This window comes from Rattus norvegicus, chromosome 2 (genome assembly GCF_036323735.1).
Source record: "Rattus norvegicus strain BN/NHsdMcwi chromosome 2, GRCr8, whole genome shotgun sequence".
Taxonomy (NCBI): domain Eukaryota; kingdom Metazoa; phylum Chordata; class Mammalia; order Rodentia; family Muridae; genus Rattus; species Rattus norvegicus.
The window spans coordinates 135,617,660-135,636,730 of record NC_086020.1 but is presented as its reverse complement, the minus strand read 5'-3'; the positions used below and the strand labels follow the sequence as shown (position 1 = coordinate 135,636,730).

The window sequence follows — 19,071 nt, the reverse complement described above, 5'->3', positions numbered from 1 at the left end:
TGATGGAGAAACCAAGATATTCCATGACAAAACCAAATTTACACAATATCTTTCTACAAATCCAGCACTACAAAGGATAATAAATGGTAAAGCCCAACATAAGGAGGCAAGCTATACCCTAGAAGAAGCAAGAAACTAATCGTCTTGGCAACAAAACAAAGAGAATGAAAGCACACAAACATAACCTCACATCCAAATATGAATATAAAGGGAAACAATAATCACTATTCCTTAATATCTCTCAATATCAATGGCCTCAACTCCCCAATAAAAAGACATAGATTAACAAACTGGATACGCAATGAGGACCCTGCATTCTGCTGCCTACAGGAAACACACCTCAGAGACAAAGACAGACATTACCTCAGAGTGAAAGGCTGGAAAACAACTTTCCAAGCAAATGGTCAGAAGAAGCAAGCTGGAGTAGCCATTCTAATATCAAATAAAATCAATTTCCAACTAAAAGTCATCAAAAAAGATAAGGAAGGACACTTCATATTCATCAAAGGAAAAATCCACCAAGATGAACTCTCAATCCTAAATATCTATGCCCCAAATACAAGGGCACCTACATACGTAAAAGAAACCTTACTAAAGCTCAAAACACACATTGCACCTCACACAATAATAGTGGGAGATTTCAACACCCCACTCTCATCAATGGACAGATCATGGAAACAGAAATTAAACAGTGATGTCGACAGACTAAGAGAAGTCATGAGCCAAATGGACTTAACGGATATTTATAGAACATTCTATCCTAAAGCAAAAGGATATACCTTCTTCTCAGCTCCTCATGGTACTTTCTCCAAAATTGACCATATAATTGGTCAAAAAACGGGCCTCAACAGGTACAGAAAGATAGAAATAATCCCATGCGTGCTATCGGACCACCACGGCCTAAAACTGGTCTTCAATAACAGTAAGGGAAGAATGCCCACATATACGTGGAAATTGAACAATGCTCTACTCAATGATAACCTGGTCAAGGAAGAAATAAAGAAAGAAATTAAAAACTTTTTAGAATTTAATGAAAATGAAGATACAACATACTCAAACTTATGGGACACAATGAAAGCTGTGCTAAGAGGAAAACTCATAGTGCTGAGTGCCTGCAGAAAGAAACAGGAAAGAGCATATGTCAGCAGCTCGACAGCACACCTAAAAGCTCTAGAACAAAAAGAAGCAAATACACCCAGGAGGAGTAGAAGTCAGGAAATAATCAAACTCAGAGCTGAAATCAACCAAGTAGAAACAAAAAGGACCATAGAAAGAATCAACAGAACCAAAAGTTGGTTCTTTGAGAAAATCAACAAGATAGATAAACCCTTAGCCAGACTAACGAGAGGACACAGAGAGTGCGTCCAAATTAACAAAATCAGAAACAAAAAGGGAGACATAACTACAGATTCAGAGGAAATTCAAAAAATCATCAGATCTTACTATAAAAACCTATATTCAACAAAACTTGAAAATCTTCAGGAAATGGACAATTTCCTAGACAGATACCAGGTATCGAAGTTAAATCAGGAACAGATAAACCAGTTAAACAACCCCATAACTCCTAAGGAAATAGAAGCAGTCATTAAAGGTCTCCCAACCAAAAAGAGCCCAGGTCCAGACGGGTTTACTGCAGAATTCTATCAAACCTTCATAGAAGACCTCATACCAATATTATCCAAACTATTCCACAAAATTGAAACAGATGGAGCCCTACCGAATTCCTTCTACGAAGCCACAATTACTCTTATACCTAAACCACACAAAGACACAACAAAGAAAGAGAACTTCAGACCAATTGCCCTTATGAATATCGACGCAAAAATACTCCATAAAATTCTGGCAAACCGAATTCAAGAGCACATCAAAACAATCATCCACCATGATCAAGTAGGCTTCATCCCAGGCATGCAGGGATGGTTTAATATACGGAAAACCATCAACGTGATCCATTATATAAACAAACTGAAAGAACAGAACCACATGATCATTTCATTAGATGCTGAGAAAGCATTTGACAAAATTCAACACCCCTTCATGATAAAAGTCCTGGAAAGAATAGGAATTCAAGGCCCATACCTAAACATAGTAAATGCCATATACAGCAAACCAGTTGCTAACATTAAACTAAATGGAGAGAAACTTGAAGCAATCCCACTAAAATCAGGGACTAGACAAGGCTGCCCACTCTCTCCCTACGTATTCAATATAGTTCTTGAAGTTCTAGCCAGAGCAATCAGACAACAAAAGGAGATCAAGGGGAAACAGATCGGAAAAGAAGAAGTCAAAATATCACTATTTGCAGATGATATGATAGTATATTTAAGTGATCCCAAAAGTTCCACCAGAGAACTACTAAAGCTGATAAACAACTTCCGCAAAGTGGCTGGGTATAAAATTAACTCAAATAAATCAGTTGCCTTCCTCTATACAAAAGAGAAACAAGCCGAGAAAGAAATTAGGGAAACGACACCCTTCATAATAGACCCAAATAATATAAAGTACCTCGGTTTGACTTTAACCAAGCAAGTAAAAGATCTGTACAATAAGAACTTCAAGACACTGAGGAAAGAAATTGAAGAAGACCTCAGAAGATGGAAAGATCTCCCATGCTCATGGATTGGCAGGATTAATATAGTAAAAATGGCCATTTTACCAAAAGCAATCTACAGATTCAATGCAATCCCCATCAAAATACCAATCCAATTCTTCAAAGAGTTAGACAGAACAATTTGCAAATTCATCTGGAATAACAAAAAACCCAGGATAGCTAAAGCTATCCTCAACAATAAAAGGACTTCAGGGGGAATCACTATCCCTGAACTCAAGCAGTATTACAGAGCAATAGTGATAAAAACTGCATGGTATTGGTACAGAGACAGACAGATAGACCAATGGAATAGAATTGAAGACCCAGAAATGAACCCACACACCTATGGTCACTTGATTTTTGACAAAGGAGCCAAAACCATCCAATGGAAAAAAGATAGCATTTTCAGCAAATGGTGCTGGTTCAACTGGAGGGCAACATGTAGAAGAATGCAGATCGATCCATGCTTATCACCATGTACAAAGCTTAAGTCCAAGTGGATCAAGGACCTCCACATCAAACCAGACACACTCAAACTAATAGAAGAAAAACTAGGGAAGCATCTGGAACACATGGGCACTGGAAAAAATTTCCTGAACAAAACACCAATGGCTTATGCTCTAAGATCAAGAATCGACAAATGGGATCTCATAAAACTGCAAAGCTTCTGTAAGGCAAAGGACACTGTGGTTAGGACAAAACGGCAACCAACAGATTGGGAAAAGATCTTTACCAACCCTACAACAGATAGAGGCCTTATATCCAAAATATACAAAGAACTCAAGAAGTTAGACCGCAGGGAAACAAATAACCCTATTAAAAAATGGGGTTCAGAGCTAAACAAAGAATTCACAGCTGAGGAATGCCGAATGGCTGAGAAACACCTAAAGAAATGTTCAACATCTTTAGTCATAAGGGAAATGCAAATCAAAACAACCCTGAGATTTCACCTCACACCAGTGAGAATGGCTAAGATCAAAAACTCAGGTGACAGCAGATGCTGGCGAGGATGTGGAGAAAGAGGAACACTCCTCCATTGTTGGTGGGATTGCAGACTGGTAAAACCATTCTGGAAATCAGTCTGGAGGTTCCTCAGAAAATTGGACATTGAACTGCCTGAGGATCCAGCTATACCTCTCTTGGGCATATACCCAAAAGATGCCTCAACATATAAAAGAGACACGTGCTCCACTATGTTCATCGCAGCCTTATTTATAATAGTCAGAAAATGGAAAGAACCCAGATGCCCTTCAACAGAGGAATGGATACAGAAAATGTGGTACATCTACACAATGGAATATTACTCAGCTATCAAAAACAACGAGTTTATGAAATTCGTAGGCAAATGGTTGGAACTGGAAAATATCATCCTGAGTGAGCTAACCCAATCACAGAAAGACATACATGGTATGCACTCATTGATAAGTGGCTATTAGCCCAAATGCTTGAATTACCCTAGATCCCTAGAACAAACGGAACTCAAGACAGATGATCAAAATGTGAATGCTTCACTCCTTCTTTAAATGAGGAAAAAGAATACCCTTGGCAGGGAAGGGAGAGGCAAAGATTAAAACAGAGACTGAAGGAACACCCATTCAGAGCCTGCCCCACATTTGGCCCATACATATACAGCCACCCAATTAGACAAGATAGATGAAGCAAAGAAGTGCAGACCGACAGGAGCCGGATGTAGATCGCTCCTGAGAGACACAGCCAGAATACAGCAAATACAGAGGCGAATGCCAGCAGCAAACCACTGAACTGAGAATAGGTCCCCTATTGAAGGAATCAGAGAAAGAACTGGAAGAGCTTGAAGGGGCTCGAGACCCCAAAAGTACAACAATGCCAAGCAACCAGAGCTTCCAGGGACTAAGCCACTACCTAAAGACTATACATGTACTGACCCTGGACTCTGATCCCATAGGTAGCAATGAATATCCTAGTAAGAGCGCCAGTGGAAGGGGAAGCCCTGGGTCCTGCTAAGACTGAACCCCCAGTGAACTAGTCTATGGGGGGAGGGCCGCAATGGGGGGAGGGGGGAGGGGGATGTTTGCCCGGAAAGCGGGAAAGGGAATAACACTCGAAATGTATATAAGAAATACTCAAGTTAATAAAAAAAAAAGAAAAAAAAAGAAAAAAAAAGAATAAGATGATTTCCCAAGATATTTGATTAAAGGTGAAATTTCATGAAAAAAAAAAAAACAAAAAAAGTACATAATAATTGAGCAACAATATATGTTTAAATATAAGCAGTAAGAACTCAGGGGAAAAGCAATTTAATTCCAATATTATTACTTGCCCAGGAAATGTATGCTGTTCCAACTACTTGACTTAATTTTCAGGCATTTAAGAAAAATTATTTCCTCTTTTTTCTTGCATTAGCACGTGGAACAATCTTCCTTCTTATGGCTTTCCATATACGTAAATGCTTACTATCTCTAACCTCCACCCACTTCTTACGTCTCCGTCTTCTATAACTCTACAAACTGCCTGCCTCACCGCTAGTCATGAACTTGAAGTATCAGTTTTGGTTTTGTATTCACATACACTGTCACAGGTTTGGATATCCTCAGGAAATATGTGCAGTGGGAAAGTTTTCTTGATCCCCTTCTTGGCTTCACTGATGGACCTGCTCAAATGCAATAAAAACAAGCAACAAAGTAAAATTAAAAAGATTGTAGCTTATTTTAAGAAAATGACTGTTAATATTTTAACTGTTAAATACATTCTTAGTGTTAAATACAAGACAATCAGTTCAGCAATATGCATTATTGGATTAGGGAATATTTAAAATGTTTCAGGAACAAAGACATGGTCAGCTTCATCTAGGAAGCACATTGATCTAGGAAGCAAAGCCATTCCTCAGGACATTTTGTTTGCAAAGTAGTTGTCAACTTGAGTACATGTGGAATGAACTACAATCCAGAAACAGAGGGCACACCTGTGACCAAGATCTTGAGGCAAGACCACACAGGCTGCTAACTTGATCTTGACATGGAGATCTTGAGACACAGTGGCCATAAAGGACAAGGCAAGGTAAAACACAGCCACGATTAATACCTAGAAATTAAGGCAAGTGGATCTGTATGTTCAAGGTCAGCCTGCCACAAAGCAAGGTTCTGTTCTAAGGGTGGTCGTACACACCTTTAATCTGAGTAAATCCTTCTGTTGGAGGCCTAAATAAGGACATTGAGAGAAGACTCGCTCTTCTTTGCCTGTTTATAATTAGTTGCCAACATATCTGTTGACATCTACTGCTTCAGGATTCCAGTTCATACAGAAGACCAGGTGAAATAAACTATCCTCACGGACTGAACAACTACTAGATTTCAATTCACAGCTGCTCACTGTTGGGTTAGTGGGAGTATAGAAGAAGGTCATCACATGAGTTTCCTTTAATATGCACAGTGCTTAAATTCTGTGACTCTAGAGAATGTTCTGTGACAAATACACAAGGAAAAGCCTAAAATCTACTTTACCTAAAAGAGGGAATTAGCAGATGGTTTGAATGTACATGGTAGAGTAAGTTCTGTGGGGTTGAATTTAAAATAAGACTGAAGAGTACTGTTTACTCCAATATAAAGAGACAACATTGAAGGCAGAACATCCTCAAAATTAAATAAATGTGTGCTAGATAGGAGAATCTAAAGCAATATTGAGTGACCATATTATTGAGTGACCATCTGGTCAACAAAGTAGTTGGAGACAGCCCACCAAAAATATTTTTAAAAATGAAATGAAGCACAAACTGTAATTCCCTTGTCAGTATGGAATTAATGTATAATCACAAGTAAATTACCTGGTGAGGAAAGTATACCATTGCACTTTCTGTTCTTCTGAACTGTAATGTTAAAATGAAAACAAGATTAGAGTCTTGACAATCTTAAGACTTTTAAGATTATTACACAGAAAAGTACTAAAAGACAATGGCTATCATGAGGGTGCAAGTGTAGATTGTATTCTTCATGCAACTGCCCTTCTGAATGACATGCTTAACTGGAACACTTGTATGACAGGAAGTTGAATCTAAGTGTGGAAACTAGTTGGGAATATCAAGACATGACTCTGATCCAAGAGCAGTGTGACCATGACTGGGCCAACAATTATTCCTAGTTTAGTTTCATCTGTATAAAAGGATAGTTAAGACAGTGCCCTCTTAGTGTGAGGTCAGGTTCGCATAGGAAGGTTACATTATTCACATTATATGACAGATCAGGTCCAGGGAGAATGCCTATTAAGAAAAAAATATTATTAATTTCCTTGTGTGAATTACAGAATTGGTGACACAAGACAGGTGGTCCTTCATTTGTGTGAGTCCTCACATTAACTCTCCTGGTACAAATTAATAATAAGCCCACAACTATGAAAATGTAGCATGTAATCCTCTAATTGAAGATGGATTAAAAATGAACTCACAAGGCTAACAGTTTAAAACTGCAAAGGACATGCTGAATGTGTTAGACCTCATTGATATTCAGTGTCTTACAGTCATCAACATTGTCCTGATGATCAAAGTTTTGCTTATCCAAACAGCAACCCCTTCCCTGTGCACTATTCCTCTTCCCCATGCTCACAACCCACTGTCAGGTATTGTTTTTCCTTCTGTATACATTGTTCCATTTTCTGAAAATGATTATCCATCCTGCAAAGATCTTTCATTCCCAGAATTTTCTTCTCCCTTTTAACATGGTTCTAACATTCATAACTCAAGCTAAATAGTCATTTTGATAACCTTGGTAACTTCCTGTGGAACTATGGACTGATACTTGCAAAAAGATGGACACATTCATGTTTTTACTATTAACATTTCATCCAATGATAATGGCCAGTGTGCTTAGTGGAATAGGCAGGTCTTCCAGTTTTACCACAGGAAGGCTACCAGATGTAGGGGAGGAGAAAAAAATTCACCATGCTACAGAGGGAGTCACCAGCCTTTTGAGATCTGAGATGGATTGGCCATTGGCTGGTTCCCCAATTGGCCTTGGAGAGCAGGCAGGATATCAGAAATATAATTAAGCTGAGGATAGATTTAGGGTGCTGAACTAGGACTATGGTAACTAAGCAAACAAAGTTGAGGGCATATTCTGAGGTGTGGGGCTGGGAGTGTGAAAAAGGGAATGGTAGTTGAGGAAGGCTTAGAAGAGCCTGGCCATAGAGTTAAAACATAGCAATATAAGGTAGTGTGTCTGTGTGCATGTGCGCATGCATGTACGTGTGCCTGCATGCCTGTGTGTGTGTGTATGTGTGTGTGTGTGTGTGTGATCTACCTGTATGATAGAACCATATTCCTTGATCTTTATACTTGTCTGTTGACAATTAGACATCAGTGATATTCTGCTACACAGACATTCAAATACTTGAGCATTCAATAAAGAACTATTTTTATTTATTCAATTAAATATTATTTTAATGGAAATTAACTGGGAAGTATTGGAGATATTGGTCAAAATAATTATATTTTGCAGTATTATTGGAGATAAATCAATTTATGCACTTTCAAATCCTAGATAATACCATGGGAAAAAGAATGTGGAGGCCATAGTAAGTGCTTGTTTTGTCCACATCCTTCTTCGAAGACAATGTACCTCCATTCTGCCCCAAGAATCTTGTGGATTCCTAGTGAAAAACCCAGATCAAAAGCTAAGGAATATGCTTACACATGAAATGTATGTTGTAGAAAATATAGACAAACTAGGATCATCATAGAAGAGGTTGAGTTAGCAACCTGTATACAATCAGACTTAAATGAATTCTTATTTTGCACAAATTCTGGTTAATTGGTTTAACCTATAAATTACAAAGCAATGCGCTGCCCACAGTTTCTATAGCTATCCTCTTGTGAATACAGGTCCTAATTGTAGGACTTACCGAAAGGTGGCCAAAGCATTCCCAGTGGCCCAGTAGAAGAAGATGGTCTTGCAAGTACAGGTTTGATTTGCCCTGACAAGTTCCACATCATCCACCACCCACAGATAATTCAGTGGGATGATACATTTTATCTTAAACTTTTTCTTAGTCCTAGAAAGAGAATCAGGTATCTCTGTTAGTTTGGTTTGTACTGTAGTTGGAATTGCTTGTAGAAATACCTAGTTCTTCCTGCTCCAGAGCAGAGGAGGACTCCTCCATTTTATCACTCAGGAACAGTTCAAGCCATGGTAGCCATGGTAGATGAAATTCAGTTAAGCATGTACTGAAAGAAGTCAGTGGACACAAGCTTCTCATTGGTCACAAATAGTCCTAGCTTGATTGTTTTCTGAATGGAGAGTGTTAGAATGAATATACTAGGTATATTATATATTGGACACTTTTAGAAAGCCATGTGTTTGAAGATTTTTCCCTTAATTTTGTTAATTTGGAAACATTTTGATTCAATTCCATAATATCAAAAAAAGTGGTTAAAATTTTGTTTTTTAATTACATTTAATAATGTATATGTGTGTGAATTTGGGTTTGTAATTCTGCGTTTGACACTATTAACCAATTATGTTGGTCCAAAATTGAGGAAATTAACTCTGCCTCTCTCAGATTCAGGAGATAATATAACACAATTATAAACCCTGATTCAAAAATCCTATATAAACATATTGTAAACATCAAAATGTGTAAAATTTTGGAAACAGGATATTACAGGAATGATTTCCCACAGTATCTAATGTTTCAGGTAACAATCAAAATAGAAGCATATCATGTAAACATAAAAATAATAAATTACTTGCACACTCTCACACAAACATTAACACATGTCTCAATCATAACACATTTGTACTTATATTTTCTTTCAAACTCAAGACATCTAATTGTATATGTACATGTACATATATATGAGCATATATGTGAACCTAAAATCATTGATTCGAGTGTCTGATAAGAGATAATCTACCTTGAAAATGGAACTGACAATCATTTCCTATGAAATTAATAATGCTCGTTCGAAAATTTGAATGTCAATCTCACATTAGTTTTAATTATTATAATAATTCAGGTGAAATAGAACAAATATATGGTTTTTCAAGAACATTTTGTTTTCTTTACTCTCAAAAATCACACAAACTATAATTAAAAGGCACAGTATCGGTATATACATATTTTTAATTCAAATGAGTCAATTGCGGTCTTTTAAAAAGATGTATTTCCAACTGTGGACCAAAGGTGAGTTGATCAGAAATAACAAGAAGGATAGACATATTGATAGACAGCCAGGTCATTCATTTATTTTGATTCTGCATCAATCAGATACGAACTACCATTTTCTATGCAAGGAACTTACAATTACTAATGAGGGTTGAAAGCCAAATTTACCCAATTGGTTGAATCATTCAGAGTAATTCTCTTCTGAACAATTTATTTTCTCACATTTTGAAGTAGATCTTCAGGAATATTGTTTAAGGATGACCAAAAATTTTATACCCTAAACTGAATAAACTATACTATTGATGTCTGTGTTCCAAACCATAGAGGAACTAAGGCGAACAAAAATTAAATTTTTTACTTGATAACGTCAATACCAGCTTCATAGATTCTAGAATAATATGAAGGCTATAATCATGGCCAGCAAAGATATGTGATGTGGTTCCAGAAAACACCACCATGATTATAAGTTACAATGCAACCATGTATACGGCCTCATTTAATCACAGCAGTTTTCGTTAGCATGTAAGAATCACCAACCAGGAACTACTCGGTGCCTGCCGTTTCCCCTCATTAATAGCTGCTGTCAGTAGGGATAGGAGCTGCTTTTTGCCTCTTCATACTTATTTGGAATCTATGAGGTCAAGAGGCTTACATGTGTTGCCCCTTGTGTGCAACACTCATAATCTGGGACTTTCTCTTCTTGCTTCTATGTAAATCTGGAAACAACAAGCAAGAGGACACCTGCTTCTTGTATTTTGAATATTTTATTTTGGGAACATGTCTCCCTGTATAGTCCACATATCCCAAAAAGCTTCAATACTCCTAAGTCAGTGTTAACAATGCTAGAATTACTACCATTTGCTTGTACATCTCTTCTTACTGTGATTCAAAGAGCAGGATAAATAATTCATTTTTTAAAAATGCCTAAAACTTTTTGCCAAACAATTTGTGAAATGAGTAGCCAAGTGTCCACCAAATTTCAACCATAGTAGAGGAAAAAGAAGTTGTGATAATGAAGTAATGAAGTAAGTATAATGTTTTATTTCAAACAAAAATTTAAAAATAATATTTTACTTTTGTACACAAAAGGCTGATTAAAGTGTAGTCTCTCATAGTAAGGAACGCTTGTTGTATATACTCACAGGTTAGTAGACACAACCAAAACATCATCAAATAAGGAGAGATATCTTTTATTCCTTTTCCTGCCACTTGTGAGTTGCACAGGGCCTTGACAGAGCAAGGTTCGATGTATTTCCCCCATGTCTTCCTTCACAAGGGTTTCCAAATAGAATAAAAACTAACAGTACTCCTGATACAGGTCTCCAACTAAAAGAACAAAAACACAGTGGGTAAGTTATTAGACCAATGTTCATACTAAATTTTAAAGTATTCATGATGTTAAAACACAGTAAATAATTCTGAAAGAGGAGCTCTGAGGAATAGCATAAAAACATTTGTAATGCTAACAGTTAATATATGGTATATATGTATAAAATTAAAAAATAAATACAAATGTGACATTACAAGATAATTGTAACTCTTAACATAAATTATATGCTAATGAAAAAGATAGTAAGAAATTGAAAAAACAGACTTAATAATTTTATACTGCTTTCTATATGTGAACAGCCTGTATTGGCTTATATGTCTGCTTCCTTCAGAAATTTCTTTTTAATGTGATTGTCTCATCCCCACACTGTCTTGAATGGTGAAAACTTAGACATGAGCAGCTGGCATTTATTGTCTTCTGAAGATATAATTGTATTAATCTAAACAACTCAAGCCAAAGGCCTCTGCTTTCATGATCCTGAGGTTCAGCTAAGCTTTCAAAACTGTTATAATACATTAGATCAGTGTCAAATCAGAAATATAATCAAATACTCCAGCATCCAAAAAATATTTCTCAATTGGTCTTGTCCAGATAAAGTGTCATTTCCCTTCCCTCCTGCCTGTGTGTCCTACAAGGATAACAACATAGATTCTGTGAAGTGAAAATACTTGTACATTTTAAAGTCTCCACCTAGATTCCTGTATCTCTCCAAACATCTCTATCATGTGTGCTATGTGAACTATAGAACCCCTTTCCACCTTTAGGAATTTAAATTTTCTCCTACTCAAGTTATCCTCATGTTTCACTCCTGATATTCTTCATTCTCCGTTACCAAGCATTGTCCATACCAAATCTTTTACCTTTTTCTCACTACTCAGAACCTTCCAACCTCTCTGGCCATGTTTCCTCTTATCCATATTGAAATTCTTCCCTGTAATAATAGAGTGACTAACCTTCTGTGAAATGCTCATTCATTGGAATTTTTATGATATAAATTTACTTTAAGGGACTATAATTCTGCCCAAAAACTGTTCCAACTTTCTCCACCCCCCCCCTTTTTATTAAATTGTGTTTTTCTTATTTACATTTCAAATGATATTCCCTTTCCCAGATTCCAGGCTGACATTGCCCTAACCACTTCCCTTCCCCTTTTATGTGGGTGTTCTCTCCATTCACCCCCATTACCTCCCTCCCCCCAACAATCCCATTCACTGGGGGTCCAACCTTGGCAGGAAAAGGGCTTCCCCTTCCATTGGTGCCCCCAGAGGCACCAAAATTTACATAGTAAGTATTTAGTATCTCTGAGAATCAAAGCATCAAAGGGATACAGAAGCCAATCTTTGTCATCACACACTTCAAATAATAAAATAAAAATATGTTAAAAAATTATACAAACTCAAATTCCTGATAAGAGAAATATTTTCTGGGGACTAGTTTCTTTTAAATCTGATTTAATGTTCGAATACCCAGAGACAGATGACAAAGAACACAATATGTGTTGGAAACTCTAAAATTTTGAGGAAATCAGAGAGTCCTTGATCACTCTTTTAAATTTTGAAACATAATAATCACTCATCACTTGGGCATACATTTTTAAAAAGATTTCTAGAAACCATTCTCCTAACCGATCAAAGCATATCACTCCTCATATAATAACATTGTTTCTAAAGAAGACTGGTACTGACATTGTTACAGTGAGTAACTTTTCAAAAGACCCCTGCTGAGTTGAGAGTTAGTTCATATTAAAGGGAGGACTGAGAAAACACCTCCTGATTCTACTAGTCTATCATGAGAATCAAATTAGTTATAAAAATACCTTTTCAGTGGAGCCTGGAAGGGAGAACCTTTGAATAGACTTGAAATTTTATTTCGCCTTCCTACTCTTGAACACCAAACTGGTGACTGCAGTTAGCAGGAAAACCACTGAAGTCTGAGACCCGGTGTTGTCAAGGTGAAGGTGTACTGTGATGTCATCACTCTAAGGTTCCTGACAACTCCCACAGTTCCACATGCTTTGCCTTTCCTTATAACTAGTGCCTTTAAAAGATTACATTTTTAATAATTATTGAACAGTAAGACTTTGTAGGGAATAACATAGTTTCACAACTAAGTATAGGTATATGAGAATTACATTATATAGTTGAAAGATAGAATATAGACAGATGCATGCTAGGTCAAGAGAAAAATTGATAGCAATTGTTTGGCTTGTTTCATTACTCTGCTCATACAATTTGGATATTAAAACATATTAAGTGAATATCATTCTGTCAGAAACATGATATAACTTTCTATGAGTATGTAGAGAATAGCTTTTACTCATAAAGCATTTAACACCCAAGAGATACAGAGTCACGAGGAACAGCCGCCATTGGTTGTCATCAAATTCTTCAAAGAAAAATATCAAGATAGGTTCACAATACCAATTCAGTTTCATGATAAATAATGAAAATAAATGCATATGTCAGGGAAGTAGTTCATGTATAATCTGAATTAAAATTCAAATACTCAAAAATAGATTTCAAAGTACCCAGCATGTGTTAGAAACTAGAAAAAATGAACCAAAAGAGAGTTAAAATTTTGTCACTTAAAAATATCTGACAAGTTGCCCGGAACTGAACTGAACTGACCCACAAGTTCCCTGCACCCAAATACCATGGTGGAGAGAACTAAACACACAGAACTTCAGACAATTCTGAGACCGCCACTTCTGCCCATCTCTCCCACATCCCTGTCCCAGGAGGAAACTGCATGTTGCCTCTGGATACAGGAATATAGAAGCAGTCAATTGCAGGAAACTGCTGGTCAGGCCTGTGCCTGGTTACACAGCTACCTGCATCAAAATCACATGGTGGAGAGAGCTGGACCCTCACAAGTTCAGACACTCCTGAGTACTCAGAGGAGACTACTCTCTTCCCACATTCCCAATCCAAGAAGAAATTACCTGGTGTCGTCTGTGCCCCACTGGGCACAGGGATCTAGGAGCAGTCAGGGGCAGGACCCTTCAGGTTTCTGACTGTGTTGAGAGATGAAATCCAGTCACCAGGAGCACCTACACACCTGAGAGTAGAACTCTCTGTTCTGAGATCCAGCTTAATGAAAATAGGTCTAATGAGTGCTGATACACAGGCCTACATGAGGGTCAAGCTACTGTCAGAGATAGCAAGTCTAGGTAACACCAGAGACAACCTCCTGGGTAGAGGCAAGCATAGTAAATGGAGTAACAAAATCCAAGACCACTTGGCATCATCAGAGCACAGTTCTCACACCAAAGCAAATGCTGGATATCCAAACACACCGGAAAAGCAAGATATGGGTTTAAAATTCACATTTTATGATGATGATGGAGGACTTTATCTATTCGTGTTCATGGCCATCTAGCCATCTCTCCTGAACTTGCCTCCCCTGGCCCTAAACCCCATTTTCTCCCTCCCTGTGTCCTTCCCTCCCACTTCCCCCTCCATCTGCCTCTCATGACCACTTTATTCCCCTTCTAAGTGAGGTAAAAGCTTGGCTTTCTGCTTTTTTAGCTTCTTTGGGTCTTGGGAGAGTACAATGATATGCACATTTTATAGCTAATGTCCACTTGTATGTGAGTCCCTACCATGCATGTCATTTTGAAATTTGGTTACCTCCCTCATGATGATATTCTCAAGTTTGATCCATCTCCCTGCAAAATTCATGATATCTTTGTCTTTAATATCTGAATAGTATTCTTTAGATGTACACTTTTTGTTTGTTTGTATTATTTTTTGTTTGTTTCCTTTATCCATTCTTCAGTTGAGGGACATATATTTTTTTGATTTTCAGTTTCTGGTTACTGAAAATAAAGCTGCTGTGAACATAGCTGAACAAGTATCTTTCTGGAATGTTGGATCACCTTTTGGGTCTATACAAATATATAGAACTGTCCAGTGGTTTCTAAGAAAACTACAATTTACACTACCAACAACAACGAAGAAGTGTTCCCCTCTCCACATTCCCATCTGCATGCACTGTTCCTTGAGTTATTAATCTAAGCCTTTCTGATAGGTGTAAGATTGAACCTCTTAATTTTGATTTGCTTTTCCCTGATATCTAAGGACTTTGAACATTTCTTTCAGTGCTTCTTGGTCACTCAAGACTCCTTTGTTGATCGAGACCCCAAAAGTACAACAATGCCAAGCAACCAGAGCTTCCAGGGACTAAGCCACTACCTAAAGACTATACATGGACTGACCCTGGACTCTGACCTCATAGGTAGCAATGAATATCCTAGTAAGAGCACCAGTGGAAGGGGAAGCCCTGGGTCCTGCTAAGACTGAACCCCCAGTGAACTAGTCTATGGGGGGAGGGCGGCAATGGGGGGAGGGTTGTGAGGGGAACACCCATAAGGAAGGGGAGGGGGGAGGGGGATGTTTGCCCGGAAACCGGGAAAGGGAATAACACTCGAAATGTATATAAGAAATACTCAAGTTGAAAAAGAAAAAAAAAAGACTCCTTTGTTGAGAATACTCTGCTTAGTTCTGCAACTCATTTGTAAATTGGGTTATTTGCATTGTTGTTGCTTAACATCTTGAGTTGTGTTGGAAATTTTGGAAATTAGTACTCTGTCAGAAACAGGGCTCCTAAGGATATTTTCCATATCGGTAGGCTGCTGATATGTCCTACTGACCATGTACTTTGCCTTAAGAAAGATTTGCAATTTCATGAGGTCAAATTTATCAAGTATTGGTCTTAGACCCAGAGCCATTGGTCTTCTGTTCTGAAAATTATCTTCTGTACTAATTCTTTTAAAGAGACTTTCTTAATTACTCTTCTATAAGGATTAGTGGATCTCATTAAGTCCTTGAGCCATTTGGACTTGAGTTTTATGCACAGTGATAAGTATGGCTCAATTTTCATTCTTCTACATGGAGACATCTATTTAGTCAGGCACCATTTGTTGATGTTTTTATTTTTCCATTGTATGGTTTTGTCTTCTTCATCAAAACTCAAGTTTCCATAAGTGTATGGATTTATTTTTTTGCCATGATTCAAATCTACTGATCACCTTGTTTATTTCTGGACCAATACCATTCATTTTTAAATCATTATTGCTCTGTGATGTCAGGGATGATGATGCCTTCTAAAGTTTATTTATTTATTTATTGGTTTGTTTATTTTTTCAGAGAGCAATCCTTTTTTATAAAAAATATTTATTTAATTTCAAATATTATCCCCCTTCTAGGTTTCCCTCCAAAAATTCCCTATCCTACTCTCTTTCTCCTGCTTCTAGGAAGGTACTCCCCTTCCCACCCACTCACTCTTGCCTCACTGTCATAGCATTCCCCTATGACAAAGCATCCAGCCTTCACAGTACCAGGGGCTTCACCTCCCATTTATGCCAGTTAAGGCCATTCTTTGCTACATATACGGCTGGAACCATGGGACCCTCCATGTATACTTTTTGATTAGTGGTTTAGTCCCTGGGAGCTCTGAGAGGTCCTGTTGGTTGGAATTGTTTTTCTTACTATGGGGTGGCAAACCCTTTCAGCCCCTTTATTCTTTCCTCTTACTCCTTCATTGTTTCCTCAGGCTCAGTCTGATGGTTGATTGTGAGCATTCACATCTGTATTGGTGTTGGAGACTCCCATATTAATGTGTGGTGTTCAATGTACAATTTGAGCTTTAGCAATGTTTCTTTTGCAGATGTTGGTGACCATTTGTTTGGGGTACAGGTATTCAGAATTAAGATCATATCTTGCTAGATGTTTTTCCCTTGATGAATATGAGATGTCCTTCCTTGTCCCTTTTGATTAATTTTGGCTGAAAGTCTACTGCATTACGTAACGAAATGGCTACACAAGCTTGTTTCTTGTGTCTATTTGCTTGAAAAAGGTTTCAAAACTTTATTCTGAGCTAAATTGTATCTTTATTGCTGAGGTATATTTCTTGTATGCAGCAGAATGTTGGATTATGCTGTTGACTCCATTTTGTTAGCATGCGTCTTATTATTTGGGAATTCAGTCCATTGATATTCAGAGATATTAATGACCATTGATTATGTCCTGTTATTTTGATATTTTTGTTGTTAGTGTGTGTGTGTGTGTGTGTGTGTGTGTGTGTGAGAGAGAGAGAGAGAGAGAGAGAGAGAGAGAGAGAGAGAGAGAGAGAGACTGTGTGTGCTTTTCTTGTTTTTTTTTCTAGTATGGTGTTACTTATTTTTTCGTGTTTTTTGGATGGAGTTATCTTTGGGTTGAAATTTCCTTCTGTGACTTTATTAAAGTGCTGGATTTGTTGGTAGATAGTGTTTGAATTATGATTTGTCTTGAAATAGTTTGTTTTCTCCATCTGTACTGATTGGGAGGTTTGCCTAGTGTAGTAAACTAGGACCCACATGTGGGTTTTTTAGAGATTTCAAGATAACTGACAAGGTTCTTGTAGCTTTGAGAGTCTCTGTTGACAAGTCTGGTGCAATTCTGATGGGTCTGCCCTGTATATTATCTGCCCTTTTCTCTTTGCTTCTTTTAATATGATTTCTTTTTCCTATAACTTTTGTGATTTGATTATTATATGGTGAGAGAATTTTCTTTTCTTGTTCAGTATAATTGGAGTTCTATAAGCTTTTTATATGTTTATAGTTATTCCTTTCTTTAGGTTGGATTTTTTATGATTTTGTTGAGAATTTTTTTCTGACCCTAGGAGATTGGACTCTTCACTTTCTTCTATACCTATTATTCTTAGGTTAGGTCTTGCATAGTATTCCAGTTTTCCTGGATGTTTTGTGTAGAATGTCTTAGATTTAACATGTCTTTGACTGCTATATCAATTTCTTCTATTGTGTCTTCTATGCCTGAGAATCTCCTGCATTCTGTGTGTGATGCTTATATCTGTGATTTCTGTTCTTCCCTAAGTTTTCCATATCCAGGATTCCCTCAGTTTGTGTTTTCTTTATCACTTCTATTTGTACATTCATGTCTTGTATAATTTTATTTCCTTCATCAGTGTAATTGTATTTTCCTGTGTATCTTTAAAGGGTTTATTTGTTTCTTCTTTAAAGATTTCCAGAACTTTGATTGTATTTTCCTCTATTCCTTTAATGGATGTATCCATTTGCTATTTAAAGGCCTCTATTATCTCTATAAAGTTGGATTTTAGTTCTCTCTCTCTCTCTCTCTCTCTCTCTCTCTCTCTGTGTGTGTGTGTGTGTGTGTGTGTGTGTGTGTGTGTGTGTGTGTGTGTGTGTGTGTTGGTTATGGTAGGATGTCCAGGGCTAGCTGTAGTGGGGTAACTGTGTCTTGGAGGTGTCATATTACCCTGGATTTTGTTGATGGGTTCATTTGAGATCCTTTAGTCATCTGGATAGTCTTGGTCCCTCGATGTTACTGTTGTCTTATAAGTATCTGAATGGGGGTTAACTTCAAAGGTCCTGGTGAGGCAGGCTTCTCACAGGTATTCTAGTGCTGCATGGTACAGGATCAGCAGCTCTGTATCATTCAAAATCCACAGGTGTTTATGGGTCAAGAGCTGTAGGCCTGATGATGGAGGAGAGAGAGGTTGATGGAGAGTGGAAGTCCCGGGGATATAATAGGCTGTTTAGGGCAGTTTGTTGCGCCACAGAGAACTCAGTGAGCAGGGAAGATGGATAAGGAAAGTGAACCTAACCTGTATGGTTGAGGATCTTTAGGTCTGATGAAGGAAGTAGGAGGGGCATAGGGAGGTGCTAAGGGGATAGCAGGTTGATTAAGGCAGCTTGGATTGTGCCGGAGGCCTCACTGAGGAGGGAAGATGGGTGTGGGAAGGGAAACCTACCTGTATGGTTCAAAATCATCAGGTCTGATGAAGGTGGGCAGAAGTGTCAGGAGAATGCTATTGAAATTTCTGAAATTTAAATGTCTTTCTTACACACTTGGCAAGTAGTCTAACAATAGTCTCCATCTAGTCATATTATGTTGTGGTTTGCCCTGGACTTGTCTGTATTTTGATGCTAATTCCAGTGCCCTAAGTACAGCTGCCTAATCACATGCTCAGGACTCAGGTCACTTCACCAGAACCTTCACTC

General features: G+C 37.7%; 1 protein-coding gene across 3 annotated transcripts in view; it reads right to left on the bottom strand.

Annotated features, from left to right (window-relative positions):
• The window catches only part of LOC134485907 (rho GTPase-activating protein 20-like), a 38,258-nt gene extending 25,270 nt beyond the window's left edge, over window positions 1–12,988 (bottom strand). For all 3 annotated transcript variants that reach the window (XM_063282886.1, XM_063282887.1, XM_063282888.1), the window contains exons 1-5: window positions 12,868–12,988; window positions 10,864–11,047; window positions 8,459–8,608; window positions 6,390–6,431; window positions 5,138–5,219 (exon numbers count right to left, since the gene is read on the bottom strand). In XM_063282886.1, coding sequence (XP_063138956.1) covers window positions 5,138–5,219; window positions 6,390–6,431; window positions 8,459–8,608; window positions 10,864–10,982 — 393 coding nt within the window. In that variant the 5' untranslated portion in view covers window positions 10,983–11,047; window positions 12,868–12,988. The remainder of the gene's footprint in view (window positions 1–5,137; window positions 5,220–6,389; window positions 6,432–8,458; window positions 8,609–10,863; window positions 11,048–12,867) is intronic.
• Between the last annotated feature and the right edge of the window lie 6,083 nt (window positions 12,989–19,071).